The 27352-nt window shown below is 37.8% G+C and overlaps 1 protein-coding gene across 4 annotated transcripts; it reads left to right on the top strand.

The window, feature by feature from the left end:
* Positions 1-120: 120 nt before the first annotated feature.
* LOC148029287 (hydroxycinnamoyl-CoA:5-hydroxyanthranilate N-hydroxycinnamoyltransferase HHT4-like) lies at positions 121-27352 on the top strand. Of its 4 annotated transcripts, none has more exons than XM_087688048.1 (2): positions 121-793; positions 26079-27352. In XM_087688048.1, the coding sequence occupies exons 1-2, from the start codon at positions 215-217 to the stop codon at positions 27009-27011; spliced, it is 1512 nt and encodes a 503-aa protein (XP_087544174.1). In that variant the 5' UTR covers positions 121-214; the 3' UTR covers positions 27012-27352. The 4 variants fall into 4 exon arrangements, with proteins under 4 accessions (XP_087544174.1, XP_087544175.1, XP_087544176.1 ...); XM_087688049.1 differs by lacking the exon at positions 26079-27352 and adding an exon at positions 9510-9683 and having other exon boundaries at positions 144-793; XM_087688050.1 differs by lacking the exon at positions 26079-27352 and adding an exon at positions 20263-20607 and having other exon boundaries at positions 146-793.

The following is a 27352-nucleotide window of genomic DNA, read 5'->3' as shown; positions in this document are numbered from 1 at the left end:
ACCTTTGTTTCAACAATTTAAGAGTTATTCCTCCAATTTTTGGAAAGGGTTTATTAGTACTTGGTGTGCTAAGTCAGAGGCACTTGCTATTCAGAGGCTAAGGGCTCACGAGCGTCAGCGCTGACATAAGGCCGAGGATCTCTGACTCTCTTCTTCTTTTTCTCGTTCTTCTTCATTTTCTTCTTCTTCTTTCATAGAAGATTAATGAAACAGCATGGAGAAAGAAATCGTCGCAGCCATGGCGGCAGCTGAAGCATCAGAAGAAGCGCCGGTCTCGGTAGTGCATGTATCCTCCTGCTTCGTCAAGCCCTCCTCTCCAGCACCACCAGCTCCCGAGACGATGTTTCTATCAGCGGGGGACATCATGTGGCGATGGTTCTACTACAACCAGCGGGTCCTCTTCTTCGCTCTTTCGCCTAATAGAGAGCAACAGAAACAACCTGAAGAAGAAGAAGAAGAATGCCGGAATCATAAAAATAATGATGAGAAGAAGGAGGAGGAGGAGGTTATGGTGATGACATTCGAGGAGGCTGTGCGGAAGCTCAAGGCCGGGCTGGCCATGGCGCTGGTGGAGTTTTATCCGTGGGCCGGCCGCCTGTTCGAGCGGGAGGATGGCCGCCTCTCCCTCCTGTGCAACCACGCCGGCGTCCAGTTCATCGAGGCTAGAGTCAACTTGCCCTTCTCTTCCCTCGCCCTCCATGGCTTCCAGTACCGGGACTTCTTCAAGGACCTTGCCCCCATGGGAGACGCCCTCTGCTGGACCAGCCCTGAGCTTCCTCTTCTCTCTATTCAGGTAGTACACACTCGCATGTCCTCTTGTCCAATTTTCAATCTAATGTTAGAGCCGTGCCATGGCTAAGTGATATGAACTTGGGAGACGAGTGTTGTGAGGACTTGAGAGAGAGAGAGAGAGAGAGAGAGAGAGAGAGAGAGAGAGAGAGTGTGTGTGGTGTGTGTGCACAAAGGAATAGAGGACATTAAAAGGAATAGAGAGAAAATTCATGGAGTGCCCTCATTTTGTAGAGGTACTCCATCGACTCTCTTAGTGGTGATAGCCAAGTTGCACATTGCAAGTTAAAAGTGTGTGAGCTATATCTCCTATAAGCTCAAATATATAGAGTAGCCCAAGTTGTTATGACCTAGGCATGGTTGGGATCTTACATTTAACTAAAATGTCATCTCCCCATATATTTCAAAGGTTTTTTCCCCCTTCTGAATTTAACAATTTATACCATACTTAACCTTAATTTGTTGTGAACATTGAATTGAGGTGAAAGAACCCCCCCTTAAACCACCCATAAGCGTACTTTACGACACAATGTCCCCATAGATTGATCTCTCACAAGTTAACATGTCCCACATTCGCCAATAACTTTTCACCTTGTTTCACCATATCTACACACACTTGGACCCATTGTAGGATTTCTTAGTCCTCTCTTGTTCCATTGTACTTGACCTGGTTGAATCTTGATCTCAATAATAGCCTTCGGTCCATCATTTTTTATCTCGATGATCACATCCAGTATTCTTATGAAGGAAACACAAAGTGCTAGAAATGGATAGATATGAGATACTATCCTCAAATTTGAGGATGAGATGCTATCCTCAAATTTGAGGAGTGCTAGAAATGGATAGATATGAGATGCTATCCTCAAATTTGAGGAGTGTTACTCAAACTCAGGGACCCATCTATGATTTATAGGGAGACAACTATTACTCAAACTTAGACACACCTAGGATTTATAGGGAGAACTCTCTTACTTAAACTTAGAGACTCACCTAGGATTTATAGGGAGACAACTCTTACTCAAACTTAGAGATCCACCTAAGATTTATAGGGAGATGAAAGTGGGAAGAAAAAAAGGCACACATGAGACTCCATTATTTAGATAACCCCATCAAAGCAACAATAGTAAATATTAAATATTTATTTCATTTGATTGGCTACAAGTATGCTTTGTGGCATGTGTAATTACTTAAGGAATGGACAATAAGAAGTTTTTACTCAAACAATCATTATAAAATATAGGTGTTAATGAGGTGTTATTTAGAGCTTGATATGGCTCGCAACCATGTCTACGTCATAATCTACATGAGTCTCATGATTGTGACTTGTGTTTTTAGTTTCTTTGCACACATGCACATGAAAAATGACACTCTTTATTTGTAGTTTCTACTCTGAAAGCAATCACTATGTGAAACAAATCTCTTACTCAACTTTGGCCATGGATTTCTAATCATCATGAGTCACATGCTCATACATGTTTTGATGTCATATTATACTACAATATACAGACCTAATAGCGACGTAATTATTCATGGAAAAAATGGCCCCCTCACTGCTATTTGTATCGCTATTAGCGATGCGTTAAATTCGTCGCTATTTGTGTCGGTAATTAGGTTAGCGATGCTAATAGCAATGGTTGTAGAGTAAATTTTCGACACAAATATGGATGGTTACAGAGGGGAAAAAATTTAGGTGGCAGGGCATGCAACCCTACCACCCTTCTAGCTATATGCACTAATAATTCTTGTATAATTTCATTTGTCAATGTCACCTACATCTAATGTCTAAAAATTGTGCATGAGATTTTTTTAATTTTTTTTTTTAAAAAAAGAAAATCCTTTGATTGCAAAAGCTAGAGACAATCAATTCAAAAATGTATTACGCAAGGAGCTTTTTCATCACTTGCTTAGGCCCGAGAAGAAGAATAGCAATGAACTCCCATATTCTTCATTATTCCATGTACTTCATACACATTCTAAATGACTATAAAGAACTAGGCCTAAGTGACCTGATGACTGTTTACACTGATTAAGTCTACCAAAGTTAAGTGTACTCGACTTATTGACTACGACTTGCATGCCAGAGACAGCTGGACACTAGCTGTCATGTCGGTGTACATGAGTTGAGCTTGAAGTCTCAACACTCTCCCTCAAGCTCAAACTAGCTGTTGTACTTCAAGTAGCTCCCTGAAATGAACAGATTTCTCTTTACCACAAGTGATTTGGTAAAGATATATGCTACATGGTCTTTTGTCTTCACATGAAGTAGATCAATCTGTCTTGCAAGTACCATTTCCATTATGAAATGGTAGTAAACCTCTATGTGTTTGGATCAAGTATGATAGACGAGGTTGCTAGCCATTATCACACTACTGAGATTGTCACAATGCAATGTGACTTTGCTGTCCAACTTGATACCCAAATCATATAGTGGTTTTACAAGTCAAACTACTTCGCATGCTGTTAAGGCTACACCCCTGTATTCTGTCTCTGTACTAGATAAAGCAACGGTGGGTTGCTTCTTACTTCTCCAATTGATCATACTACTACCCAAACTGAAAGCATAACCACTAGTTGACCTCCTGTCATAGACACAATCAACCCAATCAACATCCATATAACGTGTCATACATGTCCAAGGTCAATGTACTCGAACTTCAGTAAGCCAAGTACAACCTTTTTCTACTACATATTTTTCAGCTTTTGTAAATTAACATGACCGATGCGTTTGCGCCAGATTTCTATATCCTGAACTTCAAGGAAGTTACTATATGCATATTGTCTACATCACGTGCGTTCAAGGTCTATTTATAAATACCCATATATGTGATTTTTTTCTAAATAAAACATAACCCTTTTCTATTCAATTTATAAATAACCCCTTTATGTTAGACCCTTTTGTATGTAAAAAAATGGTATTTTAAAAATACCTTATTTTGGACCCACATGATGCACACATATATTCATGAGTAACTTACCCGAGCCCGAACTACTCCGTTATCATGGGTAAACATCGATGCCTTCAATTTCAGGATAGATGCATCCAAGATAAACATTTTGCCATCTCTCTTTCCTTTGGCAATAAATTTACAGCCATTATCATATTCTTCAATAAAACAACCATCCTTATTGAATGTGACTTGCACATTCTGTTCTTTGATATCTATCCAACTGACTGCAGTAGATTCTTGGTAATAGAAGGTACATATAGTACATCATGTAGACTCTTTGTTTTGCCATCAGGCATGAAATAAGAGCCTCTCTCTCTCTCTCTCTCTATGTGTTCTCTACTTTTCTTTTACCTCTCTCTATGTGTGTGTATATGTTCTCTCTCTCTATCCCTCTCTCTCTCTATTTTCTCCTCTTTTTTTTATTTTTCTCTCCCTATCTATTTCTCTCTTCTCCTCCCTATCTTTATTTCTCTCATTCCTTCCACCCTCCCCCCTCGTCTCTTTTTTCCTTTCCTCTCTTTATTTTTCTCTCCATCTATTTCTCTCTTTGCATCCCCCCCCTCTCTCTCTCTATTTATCTCTTACTCTCTATTTCCTTATTTTTATATCTCTCCCCCCCTCTCTATTTCTCTCTCTCCCTCTCCCTCCCTATCTTTATTTCACTCATTCTTTCCCTCTCTCCCTCCCTCTCTTCATTTCTTTCTTCGTCACACTCTTCATCTCTCTCTCTCTCTCTCTCTCTCTCATATATATATATATATATATATATATATATATATATATATATATATATATATATATATATATATATATATATATATATATATATATGAAGCTCTTCATAAACAATAAGAAAGAAGCGAAGAAAAGAGAGAAGAGAGAATGCACTTACCTCAAAGCTTGAAGAAGAATCCTTTTGCGCTTCTGTCCGTTTTCTTCTTTCTCCTTCATGGGTTCCCTCCTTCTCCTTTGGGTACAGTTGTCCCCTCTCTTTTCGTGTATGGCGATGGAAATGGTGGCGTCTCTCTCTCTCTCTTAATCTCCCTTGCATTGATCTCTCTCCTTTTTTCTCTCTATACATCTCTTCATCAACAAAAAGAAAGAGAAGTAAAGAAAAGAGAAAAACAAAGAGAGAAGAGAGAATGCACTTATCTCAATGCTTGAAGAAGAATCCTTTTGCACTTCTCTCCTTCTTCTTCTTCTCCTTCACGGGTTCCCTCCTTTTCCTTTGCAGTTGTCCCCTCTCTTTTCATGGTGGAGTGGAAGTGGCAACGGCCTCTCTCTCTCTCTCTCTCTCTCTCTCTCTCTCTCTCTCTCTCTCTCTCTCTCGCGTTGATCTCTCTCACTTTTTCTCTCTATACGTCTCTTCATTAACAAAAAGAAAGAGAGAAGTAAAGAAAAGAGAAAAACAAAAAGAGAAGAGATAATACACTTACCTCAAACCTTGAGATAATGCACTTCTCTCCGTTTTCTTCTCCTTTGTGAGTTCCTTCCTTCTCCTTTACACTTGTCTCCTCCCTCTTTGTAGATGGTGGCTGTGGTGGCGGCCCCTCTCTCTCTCTCTCTCTCATATTTACAAACCTGTAAAATGCCATGTTCGGGTTTCAACACTTTTTTATGAAGCCCCTCTCTATCCCCTTTTTCATTTCTCTTTGTCTCTCTCTTCCTTTCCCTCCCTTCTTCTCTCTATTTCTCTCCTCCTTCCCTCCTCTCTCTCACTCAATGCATCTCGTTGCAAACACAATCAAAGATAGAAAATAAAAAGTTGAAAAAACAAAGATATTAAAAGCAATGTCACCCCACCTCTCTTTATCTCTCTCTCCCCCCTCTCCCTTTATTTATTTTCATTTTCTCTCATTTTCTCATTGTTTTCCTATTTCTCTCTTCTTTTCACTCTCCTTCCTCTCTTTATCTCACCTTTCTTTTCTACCGCCTCCTCCTCTCTTTCTTTCCTTTTCCTCTCTCTATTTCTCTCCCCCTCTATTTCTCTCTCTATTTCCCTTTCTTTGTTTCCTCTCTCTTTGTTTCTCCCCCCTCTCTCCCTCATTGTTTCTCTCAGTCATTCTCCTCTCTCCCTCTCTTCATCTCTCATTTCTCTCTCCCTCTCCCTTCTTCTCCTTCCCTCCCTCCCTCTCTTTCCATGGATCTCTTTGCAAAGAAAAACAAAGGATACAAAAATAAAGCAATAAGAGGCAACGTACCTACCTCAAAGGCATGAAGATGAAACCCTTTATGCCTCCTCTTCGCACCTTCCCTCCCTTCTCCCTTGCACACTTCTCTTTCTTATTATTGTATAGCAGCGACGGCGGTGACAATGGTGATAAGCTCTCTCTCTCTCTCTCTCTCTCTCTCTCTCTCTCTCCAAGCTTTAAGCTCTCTCTCTCTCTTTCATTCTTTCTCACAAATGTTTTATTGGCAAATGTTACGTATCGGGTTTTCGAAACTTTTTTCTCAGACTGGCATCGCTATTAGCGTTGCTATGTGCGTGGCTAAAAGCGTCGCTAAACGCATATAGTGATGCTAATAGCGACACTTTTAGCCATGCACATAGCGACGCTTTTAGTGACACCACTTTTTTGCATCGCAAATGACCGTTGCTATTGCCCCATTCCCTTGTAGTGATATGAGCTTCTCTACTCATGGCCACATGTACAAAAGACTAATAAATAAAGTGAGATATAATATTTTTGGTAAACATGACCTTGGTTTAGAACATCAAATATTTATTCTACAATGATTAAGTTCTTCAAAGTCAATATTGAGCTTCAAGCAATTGGCATATGCCTTTGAAAAACCAACTCACAAGATAGAAACTCTTGATCCTTCCCTCATCCTTTCTAACCACCAACTCACCTATAGAGACCTTAAGAGACTGCTTTCTTGGAAAGCATAGAAAGGAAAGCTCATCCTGTTCAAGAATCCATCACCCTAAAGAGATGCACAAGGCAAGGTGAGAATAATTTTATTCTTTGGGCCATAATGTTATTATACAAGGAACCTCTTGAATGTTCAAGGAGAAAGATCACTAGACATTAACTTGCTACACAATAAATTATGTGTTTCAATCACATTAATTACTCAAACTAAACTAGTAATAGAGTCTCTACAAAGTGCGTCTCCATAATCATGACTTACCTCATATTTGAGAAAAATAAGTGAACTTACTTTCAATCATCATTGTCACCCATTATTGTTAAAGGATGTGCAAATTGTAGTACTATTAAGCACTCATTAAATAGTTTGTTAAAGCAAATGTGGTCTACTTTTTGAACTAAAGTCAAATTTGAAGGGGTGGTTTTTTTTTGGAGAGAGAGAGAGAGAGAGAGAGAGAGAGAGAGAGAGAGAGAGAGAGAGAGAGAGAGAGAGAGAATTGTGGCATTTGAACTCCATGAAAGTTTTCAATTGATAGCTTACTTTCGAGAGCATGCTTTTTACATAAAACCAATGTGATTTGTCCTTTTGCATTACTTCTCTAACACAACTATTTTGATATTGTTAATAACAATAGTTGTTAGCCAAGCCAAAGTGAGTAACTCATATTAATCCCTATAACGTATCTTTAGTTCACAATACTTTAAATTTTATGGGGAAGAGATTACAGAAACAAAATAACTAGGACCAAGTGGACATACAAACATGTAAACAAAATTTCTTAAATTCATGTAAAAAGTAAATAAGAGGAGAGTATGAATAACATGGAAATTGTAAGTGAACCCTTGCAAAATTGAGCACATTATGTTTTTTTGTAGAAGTGTATAAATATGGTATATTTCTCTCATTAGTTTGACTTAGGTCGTAGAAAATTGGGCTATTTTATTTCCAAAATAGGTCAATAAAGTAGCCCCAAGTTCTCTAATTATGTTTTTAAAAAATTAGTCATCGAACCATTTTTAGATAGCGAATTGTAAGATTTTGTGGTTAATCAATAGGCTCCTATAGTAGAGAGCCTTAGCCAAAGACAAAATGCTGAATTTTTGTGGTCTCTTCCTTTCTCCAATAAGATGAGCCTATGTGGAAGGATGAGGTCTTGAGTTATTTGATTTGTTCTTTTTGTTTGGATTCATGTCACTCTAGTCATTTCACCTTCTATCAAGTATGTGACCTTTATCAAGCCATGACTCACGTTTATTGAAGTGGCTACTAAGAGAACAACAAGTTAGATATGGTGGTGATGCTCTTATGGATTTTTTTTTGGTTTACATGTTCATTTATGATATATTATATTTTGAGATTCAAAATGCATATTTTAGCTATTCCTTGAGTTTTGAAATATCAAACTTCTTAATCATTTTTAGATCACTTTCAAATACAAAGATTGAATATATCATCTTGGTTTTTACCATCTTTTAAGCTTTGAAGGCCTAAACTCATTTTTTGGGGAAATCTATTATTTAGAGTTTATTTGGTCCCTAAGAATTTATTCAAACTACAATGTAAGAAGTTCAAACATATGATGGGGAAATAAGAGTTATATTTGCTCAATCTAACGTATCCTTTTCTTGAGTTATAATGAAGATAAACCCACTACTCTTAGACCATATGATATTAAAGAGGCAACATTTAGAATGATCACAGGATATCATAGTTTCTAGAAATATTCCATTTAGGCAATGGCCGAGCTATGGATTCTAGAAGTATCTTTTTGTGAAATGGTTAAACATTATGCAATTAGTTTAATAAACTATCTCCCCTTGCATGAGAAGTCACATGGGTTTGTGCTAAGAAAGATAAAAATCAAATTGTTCATGTCTCCCCAACCCAAAATTGTAGACTAGAGGTTTTGCTATAGGTAACGTTTCTTCGCTTGCCATTGAAAAGGTGAAAGACAACTGAGCTAATCCATCTTGATAAGGGGTTGATCAGTAGTAGCTGACAATCTTAATGATAATATTCCATGTTATACTTATAGGATTAAGTATGCCTAAGCCCCATGAAAGCTTGAAGGTAAGCTAATGTCTTGTAGGTTTTTGGATTGAGTGCTTCTAATATGTTATCATATCATGAAATACTAGATTGAATCTCATCTAAGGCTACTCCTCACTAGAGTCATGCTAGCTTCAATGGTAACCTTTTTATGTATGAATTGAACTTCAACAAGAGCACTTGGATCAATGAGGAAAATGAATTTGTTGCCTTGCTATGGGAGCAACCTATTTGACCACGTAAAGTGCTCTTCAAGAGTGAGGAGATTTCTCTCACAACTTACAAGAGAAGAACTTGAAAGAGAAATTGAATATAACTTCATTGTGAGAGAGAACACGATTACAAGAGAATGGTCACAAGATCATGGCTTGATTACAAGACAAGGCTCGATAAAAGACAAGACTAGAGCAAGATAAGAACTTGAAGAAGACTTACCTTGCAAGAGCCTCATAACTCTCAAGGGCTTGTAGTCCAAGACCCCTATTTATATGAGAATTGAGGAGGTTAAGGGAAAGCTTCTAGATGATGACATCATTGATGATATAAGGATCATTGGCATAAGTGATGACATAAGCAATGTTGATGTAAGCATCAATGCAAGCCTCTTCTAGAACTTTCCAAAGAATAACCTAGGATCTTCTTAAAATTATGTATATATGTTCTTGAATCTTCTAGAATGTTCTAGAATGTTTCACAATTTTCTAGAAACTTCATGTGTATTAACTTGCATACGAGCTAAAGGGTTTGTTTGATCATCTATTACATTGCTTGAGTGTCTGTTACATTATCCCCCCCCCCCCCCCTTCTAACATTGAGTTTCATGAGAGGCAATGGTGTGCTTTTGAATAGGTCTTGGCTTGGTTGGGTGGTGAAGGTGAAATTTGCGAACCTTAACATAAGCTCTTTGAAGATATGAAGTTGGTTTTCATGTTTGTTCACTTGCATCAAAGCCCTTCCAATGGACAATATACTATAATCTGCCTCTTGAATTCTCAAATCCAATAATTTTGTCTACTTCATATTCTTGATGATGGTTAATTATGATTGGAGGCGATGACATTGGTATTCTTCCAGGGGTATTAGATGTATGACATGGCTCCAAGACTGAAACATGGAATATAGGATGATTTGCATGGATGAGGGAAGCTGAGACGATAGGTGATTGGATTTACTTGGCCTCAAGAATCTTGAAGGACGCAAGTTGTTGATAATCTAGTTTTTGGGAGGGATGAGAAGAACATAGATCATAGAAAAGAAGCCAAACTTGATCTCCAATTTTATATGTGTGTTGCATACGAAGCTTATCAGCATTTTTTAAATATTTATCTTAAGCTTGTTTGATCTATGCTTGCAACTCTTTATGAATAGCAAAGAGGTATTCAGCTAAGTTTGTAACAGTTGGATTTTTCTGTTGTGATCTTACATGATTGCCTATTCTTGGGTGTTGGCCATAATTAGAAAATAATGGTGTGAATTTAGTGGAGGCATGGGAGTAGTGGAGGCATGGGAGAAATTATTGTATGCAAACTCAGCAGGGGTAATGGATCCATCTAATTGTCTTGATAATAGTTGATTGTGTGTATAAGGTATTTCTCCAAGACTTAATTCACTCTTTCTATTTGTTCATTACTTTGTGGGTGATTGGTTGAAGAAAGATTCACTTGTACTTTCATAAGTTTAAAGAGGCTTCTAAAAAACCATATATAAACTAGGAGCCATGATCACAAACAATATCATCAGGTAACCCATGATGCCAATATACATATTCCAAGAAAAGCCTTGCTATCCCTTCTCCATTGATACTCTTGGTTGTTATGATAAAGTGTGTCATTTTTGTGAACCAATTAACCACTATGAAGATGCAATTATATATGTTGAGATAGCAAGCTCAACACTTGCGGACATTGATGATGGACAGCGTGGCTAGATGGATTCGCATATCTACACTTAGCATGCCGGTGGCCATTATGATCCTCATATGGCTACTAACTATTACTTTGTATATCTAGTTTATTGTACCTACTTACAGTTGGCATAGTTATAGCACCAATTAATTAGTATCGTTAGTTATACAGTGTTTGACTTAGCAGGTCATTTTCCTTTATATTATATATTATCTATACTTTACGCATATTGTATTGTATGTGAAAAAAGAAAAAGAAATCATCAAGAAAACATTGTGGTCTCCATCTCTCTTCTTGTGTTCTTGAGTGAGCTTTCTCTTATGTGTATGGTGTGTGTTTGGCACAACAACTCAAGCAAATCTCCCCACAACGCAATTCTTGACATGGTATCAGAGCGACACCACTAAGAGAGAGTGGTTTTGAAGGTTGAAGTAAAGGAGAAGAAGCAAGGATTGCTTCCATTTTTCTATTCTCTTCTAGATAGTGCATGTAGAGATATCAGAAGTAGGGTGGTAGAGAAAAAATCTCAGATTGCCATGACATTTGGTGTGTGAGTAGAGCATTGTCTATACTGCAATATAGTCTTTTGGAGTTGTCCTGTTGTTTTTTTAAGGCATCTGAGGCCATTTCGGGTCCCATTTTAGAGCCACAAGGTTGCATTTGCCAAAAAGAAAACATAACTTTTATTTACAAACAAGTTGTAGATTGCATGTACTCAATGAAAAAGATTACTTGGTGTATTCTTGTGCACTTGTTGTGAAAGGTTGTAAAATTCTAGCTTGTTGTTTTGTATCATTTTTGTAATAATGACAGAGAGCATTAAAAATTCCATCATTAAGAAGCTAGACAAGAACAACTACCCATCATGGAAGTTCCGTATGACGAACTTTCTTATCGGAAATGACATTTATGAGTTCGTTTTAGGTGGAAAAAAATGAGTTAGAGCTAAGTAACCCTGTGATTGCAAATGAATTAAAGGCATGGAAAGAATGGAATGCAAAGGATAAAAAGGTAATGTATTGGTTATTTGCAGACATGTTGGGATATATCAAGAATGTAAAAACTTCACATGCAGCTTGGACAATTTTTGAAAACATGTTTTCAGTAAATACAAAGACTCGAAATATTCAACTCAAGCAAGAGTTGAATATCTTAAAGAAATGAAAAATGACTATCAATGAGTATGTTCTGAAGGTGAGAATCATTGCAGATGCTTTAGCAGCGATTGATGTAATGCCTAATAACGATGATTTGATTTTATCTACTTTGGATGACCTCAATAATGAGAAGACTTGAAAATCATTTGTCACTTCTGTATATGTACAGAAGCCATTTTCAAATTTTTATGAGTTGGTCTCTCTTATGATTACTGAAGAGATTAATATATGCAAGGTGACTCATATGAAAGAAATTGTGAATATGTTTAAGCATTTTACTCAAGTTCAAAAATGGAACGTTGTAGATTCTCTTTGAGAGGTCATGGTATGGGACGCTGTTGGAGGGGTTTTTATCGAAAGATCGAATCCATCGGGGATTGGAGGTTGAAGGAAGTAGAGATAGGAGATGGAAGAGAAGAAAGAGAATAGACAAGAGGTAAACATAACAAAGACAAAGCACAATGAATTGAATCAATATGTATTGAAAGAACCTGGAATCCTTGCATTACTCAGAAGCAATCTCCAAGCATTAGATCTCCTAGAGTTCCCTCGTAGAACAAAAACGTGGATCAGAAATAACAACTCCTTCTCTGCTACTTGGAACCCAAATTTGATGGCTTCGTTGGTTCCGAAAGGGAGATAAAACTGTAGGACACCTACTCACGGATTTCCCAGATCACTCATTTTTCCTCTTCAAGTTGAAACTGCAGTTTTCAGCCTGTTTACAGCGATCACGACGCGCACGATTTCGTCAATCTGTCTTTTTTATGAAAATCCCATAATTGGTTGAAAAATCAACTTGCTTTTTGCATGCCATCCTAATCTAGAAGATTTTCTAATTTTTTCGAATTTTTACAATTAATAATATCAAAAATATTCTAAAATTATCTAATTTTTTTTTTAAAATTAATCTATGCAACTCACACTAGTACTAATGACCGAGATCACATTGACTCTCTAGATCAATAAAGAAGTCGGATGATGATAGATTCCATGCTTTTTCACACTGTGTCTGCATAGCATTATGACATCCACCATCTCTGAACTTGCACATTCTTCGGTATGTGCCAAAATCCTAGTTGTCACCGGATTCTAAGTCCTCCTCATCCTCTGTAACCATATCCTTTGCTTCTTCATCTTTCATATCTTTCTGGCTACCCCCTGTATCATGGACACTATTTTCTTCCAAATCTGGCAACTCATAGGTAGTAGATTCCCGTCTCTTGAATATTTTGATTCTTTTTCGTGCTACTGGAAGTTTTATGGCTGTCCCATCTAGTTCATTTAATGCATAAGTAGCATTATTAAACATGTCTTACCACATAGGGTCCAAACTATCTTTTGGAAACTTTACGCATGGCACTATGCTGGTTGTCTAAACTACTATTATAAACCAATACCCAATCCCCATCTTGTATGGTTCTTGGTCTCGGTTTATGTCTTTTGTCAAACATTTCTTGTTCTGTATCCTTGTTGCCCTTAATTTTGCAACTACTGCCTCTATGTCTTCTGACTTCCTTTCCAACTATCTAATGCGCAAGGCCAACAACTCCTCTCGATTCAACTCCTTCTCCCAAGGTAGCACACTCCATGTGACTGTCATCTCTTCTATTGGCATGATAGGTTTTTGACCATACATCAATTTTGCAAGCATATATCCTATAATGGCATTATGAGTTGTTTTGTCAGCCCACAAAGCATAAGGAAGCAATCGTGGCCACTCTTTTACATTCTCTCCACATGCCTTTGCCAATGCCTTTACCATAGGTGGATGACCTCTTTCACAATAGGTGGATAACCTCTTTCACTTTTGCCATTTCCTTCAGGGTTATAGGCTGAAGTTAAAGCAAGCTTTATCCCCAACCTTGCAAAGAAATCATGAGCTTCATCTACATCTAGCTCACCCCTATCTGCAGTAATTTTTCCCACACAGCCATACCGATAAAATATCTCTTCTAAGAGAAAAGTACACATGGCATTTGTTGTCTTAGTACGTAGAGCTTTTCCTTCCACTTGATTAGTCAAGACTTCATGGGCAAGCACAAGATATCTCATTTGCCAAAGACCTGTAGGCATTGTGACCAAATCCACCACCCACTTAAAAGAAAGAGACAATGGATATGTGGGCTGCAATCCATCTCGATGTCTCACATATGAAAACATTTGACATGTCATACATGTTTTCACAAAGTGAGCAACATCCTTATACATACCCTGCCACCAATATCTTTCTTTGATCTTTGCAAAAGTATCCCAAACACCTCTATGGCCAGCCCACAAGCTTTCATGAAATTCTTGCATAGCATTTACTTGTGAAGCTCTGTCACCCAAAACTCGCAATGGCATACCCTGTTTCTTTTTAGCATGTTTCCATAAGTATCCATCTTTTAAGAAAAACCCATAGGCTTTCCTCTTGATCTTCTTAAACTCCTCATCTAGCCATTCATCTCTCTTTGTTAATGTACTGAGGTATTGACCAATTCTCAACCACTCTCCTGCATATTTGTCTTCCAGAAACACTTCTATACAAGATACAAAACATCTAAAGTGTCTTTTCTTTGTTGTCCAAGATTTTGTTAATGTTGTAGCAACAGCTTGCATTGCTAAATTCACTCTTGCAACATCATTTTCAGCCGTAAGAAATGCATCTTCTTCCTCCTCATCCATCATCCCATCTTCATTCTCATAGCGTGCTCGAGATAACATGTATGCCACTGAGTTATCTCTTCTTGCAATATGCTGAAATTCAAGGTTCAAAGATTTGATGTATGCAATCCACCAGAGCATAGCAATGTCCAGGGTAGCACAACTAGTAATAATACCCAATACCGGTAAACAATCAGTCTCAATGACTACATGAGCACCCATAAAATACTCCTTATCACATTTAAGGGCTGTCACAATTTCCCATAGTTCTCTTTTAACTTGTGGATACCTTGTCTGTCGTTCAATCAGTACTTTAGCACCAAAGCGTATTGTATATCTTTGCCCTTCCTCGTCATCTTGCCCAATTGCCCATCCAATCCCGATTGGGCTTGTATCCACAGTAATAATGATATGATTTCTATGTGAATAGTCAGCCTTTCTCAATGAACACCATATTGGGGAATATGGGAATTTTCTATAAGTTTGGGACATGTGGTCAAATCTTTGGATTTGTCATAACTTGAATATTATAACTCCAAATTGAGCGCTCTATAGCTCAATAGATTCCATTTTTCAAGTGCTTTCCAATGATAGGTCACATCATATGCTTTTGAGAAACGTATGGGTATGTTATCTGGGTGCCACCTTTTTAGTATTCAAAAAATGGGAATTGGGAGATTCCCAAACTCACTAATATTGTGTTAATGTAGGAGTAGATTTTAAGAGTTGCTTCAATTTCTTCATTGCTTTCTGATGCTTCCTTTCCCAATGAAATCTCTGACCTTTCCTCAGAAGTTGATATAGAGCATCGGCTACAGGTGCAAAATGAGGAATCCATATCAAATAGAACACACATGCTCCCAAGAATCTATGCACCTCTGATACATTCATGCATACATTTTGCATTCTATCAATCCCATCTATTTTTACTGGCAATGGTCTACGTCCATAGGGCCCACACATATGCCCAACAATCAAAACCTCTTCAACTCCAAAGACAAACTTTTGTCCAGAAAGAGTTAAATGAACCTCTTCTAAACGTGTCAAAATCCTCTCATAATCCACAATATGGTCTACAACAAACTGTCTGCACCCATGAGCATACATCTCTTCATTCTTTTTATGCTTTGCACACCCTTTGATTGGAACATCATCCAAGAAGGGCATTGTCAACTATGGTATAAAATTCTTGAGTATAGTTGCTGAAATTTCAACCATAGTATCATTAATATTCAGCCCATAAAAGATACCTGAAATGCCTTCATTTTTAGCTAACAATCCCAATGCTCTCAGTTCCTTAGTAGCTCATTTCATAGATATGCGTTCAGCCTTGTACATAGCTTCCATAGGCTTAAACCAACATAAACTGTTTGCTGTAAACTAAGAATAACCAATAGTAAATACATGCTTCATTCCATTGAGGGGTGAGTACATCCATTGAACAGCACTATTGTAGCCCCGCATTATAGCAGTGCTTAATGAAAATCCAGGTCTTTGAATTCCCTTGCATTTGGAGCCAAGGGAGACTCTCGAAGCGTATCCCGATTTCTAGGATGATTAACATAAACAATAAGAAATTGGACTACTTTCCTCCCATCCTTACTTCTGACTCTTGCATAAGCAGAACCATCATCAAGCACATTTGTTTCCATACGCACTTTTGTAATATAGGGTTGTCCCAAAATCACAGCATTTGATGAATTATCTTGCACAAAGAAGTATTGCTCTTCTTGTACATAATCAATTGTCACTTTTACATTAGGACATGCAGCATAAAGCTCTCTCGAAGAATTATTTGCATCCCTCATATGCCAACCATGATTAGTGTCTACAGGCCATGTACCATTTTCATACAATCCACGCCCAATGACATTTATCTCAGACCCATGGTTAAGTAAAGAAGCACAAGGAGTTTCACGTTTCCCTATTTTCACTACCGTTTCAGTGGTAGCTCTAGCCCAATGATTTCTTGTGTAGTGACTTCGAGGAATAAATCCTAGAGTCTCTTCTCCATATTGTTGCATCTACCTTACTCCACCATGCATATTGCTACAAGACAATGCATTTTCAACCACTTTCTTCTCTTTTCCACATGTTGTCCACTGTAGATAATCTAGTATTTACTTGATACTCATATTCAGACCGAATACCCAACAAACCAATTTCCTCTTCAAATTGTAGCAATGCACTAGTGATATCACCAAGAAATTGACGCTTCCTCTTAATTATATCAATGATCTCATCATGAAATTCTCGCTTGGGGATGCTAAGCACCTCTCCCATGGTGAATTCCACTCGACTGTTTAAGATCCGTTCTTCAAGAACCTTCTTAAGATCTATGGCTGTCTCAATGTCAGACTGCAACTTATACCCTGGCTGCTTGCCTTTCTTTTTGCATCTTGTTTGTTATCCTGTTTTTGCTCCTGACTGACCTCTTCCATAACATGCTCGGGAGATGGCTGATTTGCAGCTTTAGGCTGATCCACACTTCTTCTTGTCATTCTTTTAGATGTCCCTGCATTATCTTCATCTCTTTTTCGTTTTTCTTCCACAAGTACATCCGTGTTTGGTACTTTTGCTAAATATGCATACACTGAATATGCATCTACCGATGATTCCCAACCAGTTATGCCACAAATGTCTTGCCTTGCATGAGATATTTCACTATCAGTGATCTTTCTCTTTTTAGCTACATGTAAAGCACGTGTCCATATTTCAGTGTTTGGACCAACCATCACTTGGTCATGCGTTCTATTTAACTGTAGACCAAAAGTAGAAGCATGTTCCACCACATAAGTATTTCGAATTGCCAAGTCTTCCATCAACTTCTGCATACCTCCCTTTCCAAAATTCAAAGCAAGAGGCAATCCCGTTTCTTGTGCATGGATCTTGCAATCTTTCCAAAAGATGAGCTATTGTGCCAAGGCCTCCTGACAGGCAGCACAATCCTTTCTCTCATGCTGCAAACTGTCACACCACATATATCTATTTCTTAGCTTAGGGGTTGTTGCCCATCCCCTATCCTCTTGTTCTTTTTCATCCAATTTTGCAAACGTCAATTGAAGATCATGCATCCCTTTGACCAATTCATCTAAGACATCTTCCCTAACAGAGGGAACAATAGCATGAACAACCATAGGGTTAGCCACAAAAGTAGGTGGCTTACTGGATACATCAATTGTCTTGCCCTTAACAGTGGGCAAGCTAGAGACATGCAATCTTTCTTTTCTTCTATGCTTCTTCACTAGTGTAGCAATAGCTTCCTTGACATGTCTCCTTTCTGTTTTAAGATCTGTTTCTATAGTCTGATCCTCCAGCAAATCATCAAGCTTCTCTTGAAGCTCAGGATTAGCTGCATGTAGAAACATTTCAATTTTCTGACTTGCAAGAGGTTGCTATTCTACAAGATCCAACCGCTCAAATTGACTTTCAAATTCTCTTAACAATTTTGTAGCCACAAGAACCTTATTGGGTTGTAAAACCCACTCCTGAAAAGTCTTGCGCATAATCAAACTGGTATCCTCAATGTAAAATTCTTTCTTGAGTGTCTTCTTGAAAGCTACCCAGTCAGCATCCTACAAGTAAAATTCAGTAATCTGTGCTTTCAGTTCATGTAGAGTAACACGTACAAGATACCGGCTCCATGCGAGTTGAGCCACTCCAAAGAATTCTATCTTTTGAGCATAGGTATGTACATATGCAGATACATTCCTGCTAGTAAATAACTTCACCTCATGCTCAACTACTTGCAAAGCATTCATCACAACACTTTCTGTTTGAGCAGAAGCTTGCATCACCTATTGTTGTTGTACGTGCATAAGCATATTCATATTTTGCATCAATTGTTGCAAAACATCACTGGAGATTGTGTTCGAAGGTTCTTCCATCTTGCCTTTCCTTCTTCTGACGACCTTTCACATCGGGTTCACCATTGTCGGAGGGGTTTTTGTCGAAAGGTCGAATTCACTGGGAATCAGAGATTGAAGGAAATAGAGATAGGAGATGGAAGAGAAGAAAGAGAATAGACAAGAGGTAAACACGACAAAGAAAAAGCACAATGAATTGAATCAATATGTATTGAAAGAGCTTGGAATCCTTGCACTACTCAGAAGCAATCTCCAAGCATTAGATCTCCTAGAGCTCCCTCGTAGAACAAAAACGTGGATCATAATTAACAGCTCCTTCTATGCTGCTCGGAACCCAAATCCGATGGCTCCGTTAGCTTCGAAAGGGGGGTAAACTTGCTCACGGATCTCCTAGATTACTCATTCTTCCTCTTCTAGTTCAAACTGCGATTTTCAGCCTATCTACAACGCTCGCGATGCGCACGATTTGTCAATCTGTATTTTTTATGAAAATCCCATAACTTGGTGAAAAAGCAACTTGCTTTTTGCATGCCATTCTAATCTAGAAGCTTTTTTAAATTTTTTAAAAAAAATTCATTAAAAATATAAAAAATAGGCTAAAATTATCCAAAAATCTAGTATTTTTTGTTAATGCATACAACTCACACTAGTACTAATGACTCAGATCACATTGACTCTCTAGATTTCTTGTAGTCCCTCAATAAATTTTCATTTTTGCATATCCTCTGAAGGAGAATTTTGTTCCATCTCTATGAATAAAGAAGTTGGATGATGATGGATTCCATGCTTTTTCACATTGTGTCCACATAGCATTACGACAACGTGCTAATGATAACCAATAAAACATGTTAAATCAACAATTCGGTGAAATGCAAGCTTTAGGAAGCCGTGGAAACTTTAGAGAAGTGAAGCTTTAGAGAAAGAGGGAGACAAAATAATAAATGTTCTAGAAATTTTGCTACTTCTTATCATTATTTTGGCAAAATATGTCATATTGTAGTCCATTTTTATGCTAAGGATGATATCCGTAGTGGTAAATTACAGCAAGGAAACTATGCATTGTCTTTACGACAGAATAAAGAAAAACACGAGCATCTTTTTATTATGCAGTATATGATAAATGTTTTTATAGGAAAGGGGATACACGATGATGTATGATATATTGATTTAGGTGTATCTAATCATATGATAAATCATATTGAATGATTTGGAGAAATGTAGGACTTACAAAATTCAAGTTATACGTAGACGAATGATGATTTATGCCATCCAAATTCACACATTAGAAAGGTTCCATTGTCCTTGCATTATGGTCAGTCAAAGAGTCTATCAGATGTATTGAATGTGCCATCAATCACAAAGAATTTAGTATTTATTGGCCAAATAGAAGAGTAGGATCGTAGCTTTGATTTAATGCAAAATGTTGTTTTGTAGAAGACTTTAATGATACGTATAGGTTGGTTGCAAAAGGAAGTAGAGCTGGTCGCATGTTCACTTTAGATGCTAAATTTCTTGCTATAAATGTTGCTATGTATGCTAAAGAAAAAGAAGTGGTTGCATACATTGAAATATAGCACAAACATATTGGACATGTAAATTTGCAAAGACTGAAATTAATGCGTTACATGGTTGTTTGCTTTCAGAGTTGTAGAATTTCATAAAGTGTGTAAAACATGCCAATTTGGTAAATAGGCAAGATAATCCTTATTGCATGACAAAGATGTGACTAAAAACATACTTGATGTTGGATATGCATATGTTTAGGAGCCTACACAGAATATATCTCTTGTTGGTGGCAACAAATATTTTGTTACGTTCATTGATGTTTGTTCAAGGAAGTTGTGGATATATTTCATGAAGGAAAAGAGTGATGCATTTGAGCACTTAAAACTTTCAAGGCTATGATTGAAACAAAAACAAGCTTGAAAGTTAAATACTTGAGATCAGATAGAGAGGGATAATATCTCTCTAATGAGTTTAGTGCCTTCTTGAGGTCTTATGGAATAAAAATACAATTTTCTTGTTGCAGGTATACCTCATAGCAAAATGGGATTATAGAAAGAAAAAATAGACATATTTCAGAAGTTGCATGGATATTTATGGCCAAAAGAATATGCGAAAATATGTTTGGTCTGAAGTTATTGATACTATTGCCTATATTATGAATAGAACTCCCATAGTTACAGTTTATGGAATGATCCCCAAAGAATGCTTTACAAGCAACAAGCCTAATGTATCACATTTGAAAGTATTTGGATGTATTGTATATGTTAATATGTGCCAAATGAGCTGTGAAAGAAGCTTGATCCAAAGACTAAAAATGTATTTTTATTGAAATATAGAGATTGAGCATAGAGATGTTGCTATGGCAACATGTAAGATGGTATAGATACAATAGTTATTGGGTAATTTGGATGTGGAGGGAGATAGTCGAGTTGTCATTCACTATGACAATATGAGCAACATACACCTAGCTAGAAACCCTGTGCTGGGACAAAACACATTGAGGTGCACTACCACTTTGTAAGAGAGAAGGTACTTGCAAGAGAGATTGACTTAGTGTATGTCAACACACATGATCAGATAGCTGACATTTTTACAAAGGCATTGGGTCCAAAGAAGCTTTGAAAGTTTTGGAGCTTACTTGGAGTTGCACATATATAGTTGAGCTTGAGGGGGAGTGTTGAGGTGGAAAGCTGAGCACATGTGGACATTGATGATCGACTGCCTAGCTAGATGGGTCTACATGTCTACACTTAGCATGTCGATGGTTATTATGATCCTCACATGGCCATTGACTCATCACTTATTATATTTAGTTTCTTACACCTACCTACACTTGGCATAGTCACTAGCGCCAGTCAATTAGTATAGTAAGTTATGCATTGTTTGACTTAGCAGGCTTCTTTCCTTTATGTTGTATCTTATCTATACTTTGTATACATTATATTGTGTGTGGAAGAAGAAGAAGAAGAAGAAGAAGAAGAAACCATAAAGAAAATGTTTTAGCCTCCCATCTCTCTTCTTATGTTCTTGAGAGAGCCTCTTCTTGTGTGTATGGTGTGTGTTTGACGCAATAGCTCAACCAAATGCCCCCACCACGTTATTCTTGACAATACCCTCTGAAAGAAGGTAGTTCAATAATGAAGTCCATGGATAAAGATAACCACGACTTACTTGAAATAGATAATTCTTGATTAGGGACTTTAACTCGATTGCACATGCCACCCACAAGAATACCCAAAGTCCTTGATTAGTTTGTACATTTGTGGCCATTGAAAATCCCTTGAAACCAGCTTGATTGCCTTGTCGATCCCAAAATGCCTCGGTAAGAGGAAATCGTGCCTCTTATTTAGTATATCCACTTGTAAAGGATCGAGAGAAATATAGAGGAGTTCTTTATAGTATAGCAATGCATTAATGTCCTGGAAATCCCTTTGAGTTTGTTCATGGCCTTGATGTAATTGCCTCCTTATGTCCTTAGTGAATGAGTCTTTGGTAATTTCCTTCTTGACCTTTGATAAGAATCCAAAAGTCTTCAAGGGCTTTGCTGATAAACTTCCCTTAACTTCAATTATTGCTCAAGTTTCAAGATTATTGAATTTATCATGGGCTTTATCGCCTTCTTTTTGTACTATGTAGTATCTTCAAGATAAAGCATTTGGCTTCCCTTGTTGGTGGTTAGGCCTATAGGTAATGATAAAGTCAAATCTAGATAGAAAACCACTCCATCTTGCTTGATGAAGACATGAGAAATCATAAAATGTTCCAGAATTTTATGATCCATATAGATAGTGCTCTTATGAGGGGCTTCTTTAAGTAGGTGCCACCAGGTCTCTAAGGAGTCCACAATAGCTAGAAGTTCTTTAGCATGAATTTCATAGTCAATTTCTACAGTGGAGAATTTTCTAGAGTGGAAAGCTACTAGATGAACTCGATTGCCATCATCGATTTGGGATAGAATAAATCCAAGTGAAAAATCTAAGGCATTTGTCTCCATGATAAAGGGCTTCAATGGATTTGCATGGATAAGAATGGGTACTGAGGTGAAGGCTTGCTTTAATATTTGAAAAGCTTGTTTAGCCTTTTGATCCCATATAAACTTTCCCTTTCCAATTAGGTTGGTTAGAGGAGCAACAATTTTAGAGTAATCCTTAATAAAGATTCGATGATAAAAATTTGCAAATCCCAAAAAGCATTGAACATCTCGCATAATGAAGGAGTCTCCCATTCTAGAATAGTTGGTACCTTCTTAGGGTCCATAGAAATTCCCTTCTTAGAAATGACTTAACTCCAAAACTCAACTTCAGTTTGATGGAAAGAATACCTTTTCAACTTTTCATACATCATGCCTACTTCTTGCAATTTATTTAAGACTATTTTGACATGATGCTCATGCTCCTCTTGGTTCTTGGAAAAGATCAAGTTATCATTCAAATAGCTCACAATAAAATGTCCAAGTACTCTCAATATATCTTTCATCATGTGTTTAAAAACAATTCAAGCATTCATGAGACCAAATGGCATGACAACATATTCAAAATGCTCATACCTTGTGTGAAAAGTTGTATTCCATCATTCATCACTTTTCTTTATTTTGACAATATTGTAAGCCCCACAAAGATCTATCTTGGTGAAGACTTTGGATTTCCCAAGTCATTCAAGGAGTTCTAGAATCAAGGGAAGAGGGTAGTAATTCTTAATAGTAATCTTATTGAGCCCTTTATAATCCATACACATATGGCCCTCTATTATTCACACACATGCAAGGATCCATATTTTTTATTGATGAATAGAATTGAAGCACCCATTAATATATTTCATAAGCTATGCTAATTCATCTTGGAATAGCTTATAGATAGGATCGAGCTTCTTGTAAATCTATTGTACAATCATAAGGTCATGTGTTTAGGTAGCATATCCACATTCTTCTTTTCAAACACATCCTTGAGCTCTACATATTGAGCTAGGAGTGTGTCCAAGCTTTCATCCTTTGGCTTCTCCATTGGAATTGTATTTTAAAAAAAGGATGGATTCTTTTTTGTGACGCACAAATACCTTTGCACCAATGTATATTGGTTGAGAATTCTTCCCATTATTATTTTTCATTGGCCTTGGTTCAACCTTTCTAGACCTCTAATTGATGTTAAGGTTATGTAATTCTAGCTAGGGTAGCCTAATAACAATGGGACTACTTGGGCAATGGATGATGTTGAAGGCTATATTTGATACAAGACTCCTTAGGTTAGCTTTTATGGGTTGAGGCTCATATCGAACATCTCCTAAAGCAAGAGGTCGACCATCAATGACTTTTGTACATGTTGGCTTTGCAAATTTCTTGTCTATGAAGCATGATGTGACTCCAGAGTCTAACAAAGCTTGTCTATCTGTCTTCCCTCTAGGTCAATCTCTATTGATAACATAAAACTAAACATTGGATCTGCAAATAGAAGGAGACCTTCTTTTGGGTTTCTTGAAGCTTTGTCTAGCCGCATGGTCTCTACTGAGGTTGGATGTCAACATTTCCTGACAATGATGGAGTAGTAGCACCATGAATTCTCATCCTTCCTTGCTATAACAATATTTAGCTATGTGTACTAACTAGCCACAATACATGTGTACTTCCATTAATGTGCTGCCTTTGTTATTCTCGAGATGTCAATGGCTTGAATGTGTCGTATCAATTTGCATAGGCTCTATCCTAGATATTTGGTCTTCTTAGGTGGTTGGATCTTCAAAAGTCTTCATCGTGCTTGAATTCAAAGTGGCTTTTTAATGTCTACTTACCTTCTTAGAATCATCTATGTACTTTCTCAAATATTCTAGAATATTCTATAGAAACTTTGTGTATATCAACTCACATGCGAACCAAGGACTATCCTTGCTTGAGTGTCAGTTACATTGCTTGAGCATCCATTACACAGCCAAGGGGACGTAGAGGTTGAAGAACAATCACATTGCCCTTGACATGACAAGCATTCAAGAGGGGGAGACTTGGATTATCAAAACTAGCAATTTGACCCAATGCCCTATTATTTTCTCTCTTCAAATGATTGGAGGATAATTAGCCTTGGGTAATATTGGTAAGTCACTAGTTGACCATAGCTAAAACCTCAAGTGGGGGGGAGATGTATCTCATAGAACATGTAAGATACCACATGAGTTCAAAAGAAAGGGTATAATATCTAATAAAATTTACAAGATTATATTTACAAAAGGGATTTTTAAATTACAATTTAAAAAAAATCTATACGTTTAGTAGAGTAAAAGGGGTCACTTTATGACCTTATAACATGTAAAGAAAGAGTTTTTCTTAATATCATTTGAATGCTCATTATATAGATGTTTTTCTATAGGTGCAACCCCAAAGGCTAAAAGGAATGGAGCATGGCATACATTGGATGGACCCACTTTTGTTGAACGGGCATAAAATCAAAGCTAAAATAAACATGGGTAACTCAACGATTAATTGAAGGTTGGTAACAATAAGTCCTTGCAACTCTCCTTGATTTAAGTTATTAGGATAGAAGGGGAGGCTCATAATTGATATAGCTCATATGGAGTCTGGGGCAAGCATTTGAGCCTCATCTTAGACTAGTTCTAGGAGTAGGAGGCTTGTAGAGAAGGGGATACTGAGATGGAAAGACATATGGGATGAGAGAAATATGTCATTTATGGATATAGAGAGTATTACAAAGTGCTCAAATCTTATAGAAATGGACTTTATATAGTTGAAGATTGAAGTGAAAAGTGCCAACTTATGGCAAAACTGCTCAACAATGCCAATCTTAGCAAGTTTTTGGTAGCCACCAAGGATAAATTACTCTGGTGTTGTCAAGGGGGAGAGATTTTAGTAATCCATTGAGAGGTCACATTTCCAACATGGTGGCCTATTAGAGGAAGTGGTATCCTACTAGGTCTAAGATGAGGAAAGTTAACTAGATCTGATGGTCGATTAGAGGAAGTGGTATCCTAGGTCTAAGATGAGGAAAGTCAACTAGATTTGGTGAGCTAACTCTTTGAGGAAAGACTTGGAAAGGGGATGAGGACCCCACTCCTTTGCTTATTTTGCATGAACAAAACTAAGACAATCAGACATCTTTTTTGGGAATCTGTCAAGAATAGGAGGTTATGGAAGCAAGTACAATGATGCGTGAGGCTATTGGAAGCTTATCACATCAAACTCATACTACTTAATGATAGGGGCTCTAAGGATGAAATGCCCATCAAGTTATGACATCTTGCTAGGGTAGTTGTTTCTGGGGAAGCTTGGACATTGTGGGAGTGAAGGACAGAGCCTATAAGGTGGTTCCACAAGCTTCTAAAGAAAGCATAATGCTTTCTTGAAATTGACCTACAAGTGGCACATATTTTATTCTTTTAAAAAAAATAATATTTCGATTGCATTAGAGAAGAAAAATGCTAGTGCTAGATTGAATCCTTAAAGATAACAATGATAACATTTCCTTATGAAGCCAACAATAACATTTTCTTATGTGGCTTCTCTTTCCTTAAAGTAATGGTAGAGTCGTGACCATGGAGCCGTGTGTGATGGGCCACCTCTGTCCATTGGGTTAGGGTATGTTGTTTGGTCGGGTGATACTTTGCATAATGAGGGCATGATCATGCAAATTGAAGCCATGTACCTTGTGTAAATCGCATTTGACATTGCATAATGTGCTTTGTAAGAGATGAGAATAACACGCTATTTCTATGCACGATTTTTTTCTCTCTTTTAGGTTATAATGCGTGGCGTGACAGACACGCCAACTCATGGAAGTACTCGGTTGTGAGCTGATAAATCGTGTCTCTGTGTGTGTGTGTGTGTGTGTGTCCAATGATCAGGTGACGAGGTTCCAAGACGACGGCGGCCTGGCTATTGGAACCGGGCGGAGCCATGTCGTCTCAGACGGCCACTCATTCTGGCATTTCATGAAATCATGGGGGGAGTGCTCGAGGGGCCTGCCCATCTCCATCAAACCTCTGCACATGCGCACACATTTAGAACCACACAACCTCATCCTGCCATGCCGGACGGACCATCCCATCAGCCAGCTCTCTCATAAATCCGTCACACGCGGTGGCAGCTTCGACTTAGGCCCACCGTCCACACAGCAGGTGGCTCAGAGATGCTTCCATTTCACTGCAGCAATGATCCAAAGGCTCAAGGACATGGCTATGGAAGAAGGCCACCACACGGGCGCAGCATTCTCTTCATTCCAAGTCTTATGTGCCCACATGTGGAAGCATGTCACCAAGGCACATGCCTTGATTAAAGACCAACCCACTTCTGGTGTTCGTGTCATTGCTAATTACAGAAATCGTTTACAACCCCCCTTGCCACCATCTTACTTTGGGAACGTCATCTTCTGGGACATTGCCAAGGCCCCTAGTGCCTCACTGCAGAAGGATAGTCTTGGAGCCATAGCTAGACGAATCCAAGACATGATAACCTCCATGAAAGATGAAGCTTTTCGACAAGCCTTAGGCAACTTAGAGGTGCTCAACCCTAATGTGGTGCTTTTGAAAGACATGGAGCCGGATATGGTTTTACTAAGTGTGGCAAGCTCCCCTAAATTTCCTGTGTATGAAGTGGACTTTGGTTGGGGAAAGCCTGTGTGTGTTAGGCCAGCATGTATTCGAACAAGTGGTGATATTTTGTTGTTTCCTGGGCCAAATGAGCATGGAAGTGTGGATGTTTGCATTAGTCTTGAAAAAGAAGTCATGGAGAAGTTAGAACATGATCAAAGCTTTCTCTCTCCTATGAAATTGCCCTAGAATATTCGCATTGAACGATGTTTCAGTTTCTTCTTCTTTTTTGGATTTGTCTCTACATTGCTCTTGAATGCCCATCCTTTTACAAATCATTCTATGTAGCTTCATTGATGTAAACAACAATGGTACACAATGAATCAATCTCACAAACTAGTATCAGGGTTTGAAGTGGTGGTCTATGGCAAATTCTTTTGATTATGTAGTCTATATTTCTTATTTCATGGATGCAATCTAGGGCATTGTAGTATTACTTGTATTATTTAGAGGTTTGCATTGGGGATCCTGAACCAATAAGAAGGCTTCCAAGCTTGTGTGGCACAAGGAGAAGAAGTTTGATATTCAAA

Source organism: Lygodium microphyllum, chromosome 11 (assembly GCF_053477565.2).
Source record: "Lygodium microphyllum isolate KBCC chromosome 11, Lygodium_microphyllum_v1.1.10, whole genome shotgun sequence".
Lineage (NCBI taxonomy): Eukaryota > Viridiplantae > Streptophyta > Polypodiopsida > Schizaeales > Lygodiaceae > Lygodium > Lygodium microphyllum.
Note: the sequence above shows the minus strand (reverse complement) of the source record. Positions and strands in the feature narration are given on the sequence as shown.

What these genes read in the sequence shown, in the direction of transcription:
- LOC148029287 (XM_087688048.1), top strand. Translation starts at nt 215, where the DNA reads ATGGAGAAAGAAATCGTCGCAGCCATGGCGGCAGCTGAAGCATCAGAA. An exon ending in TTCCTCTTCTCTCTATTCAG is followed by an intron (nt 794 to 26,078) that starts GTAGTACACACT and finishes TCCAATGATCAG; the next exon opens with GTGACGAGGTTCCAAGACGA.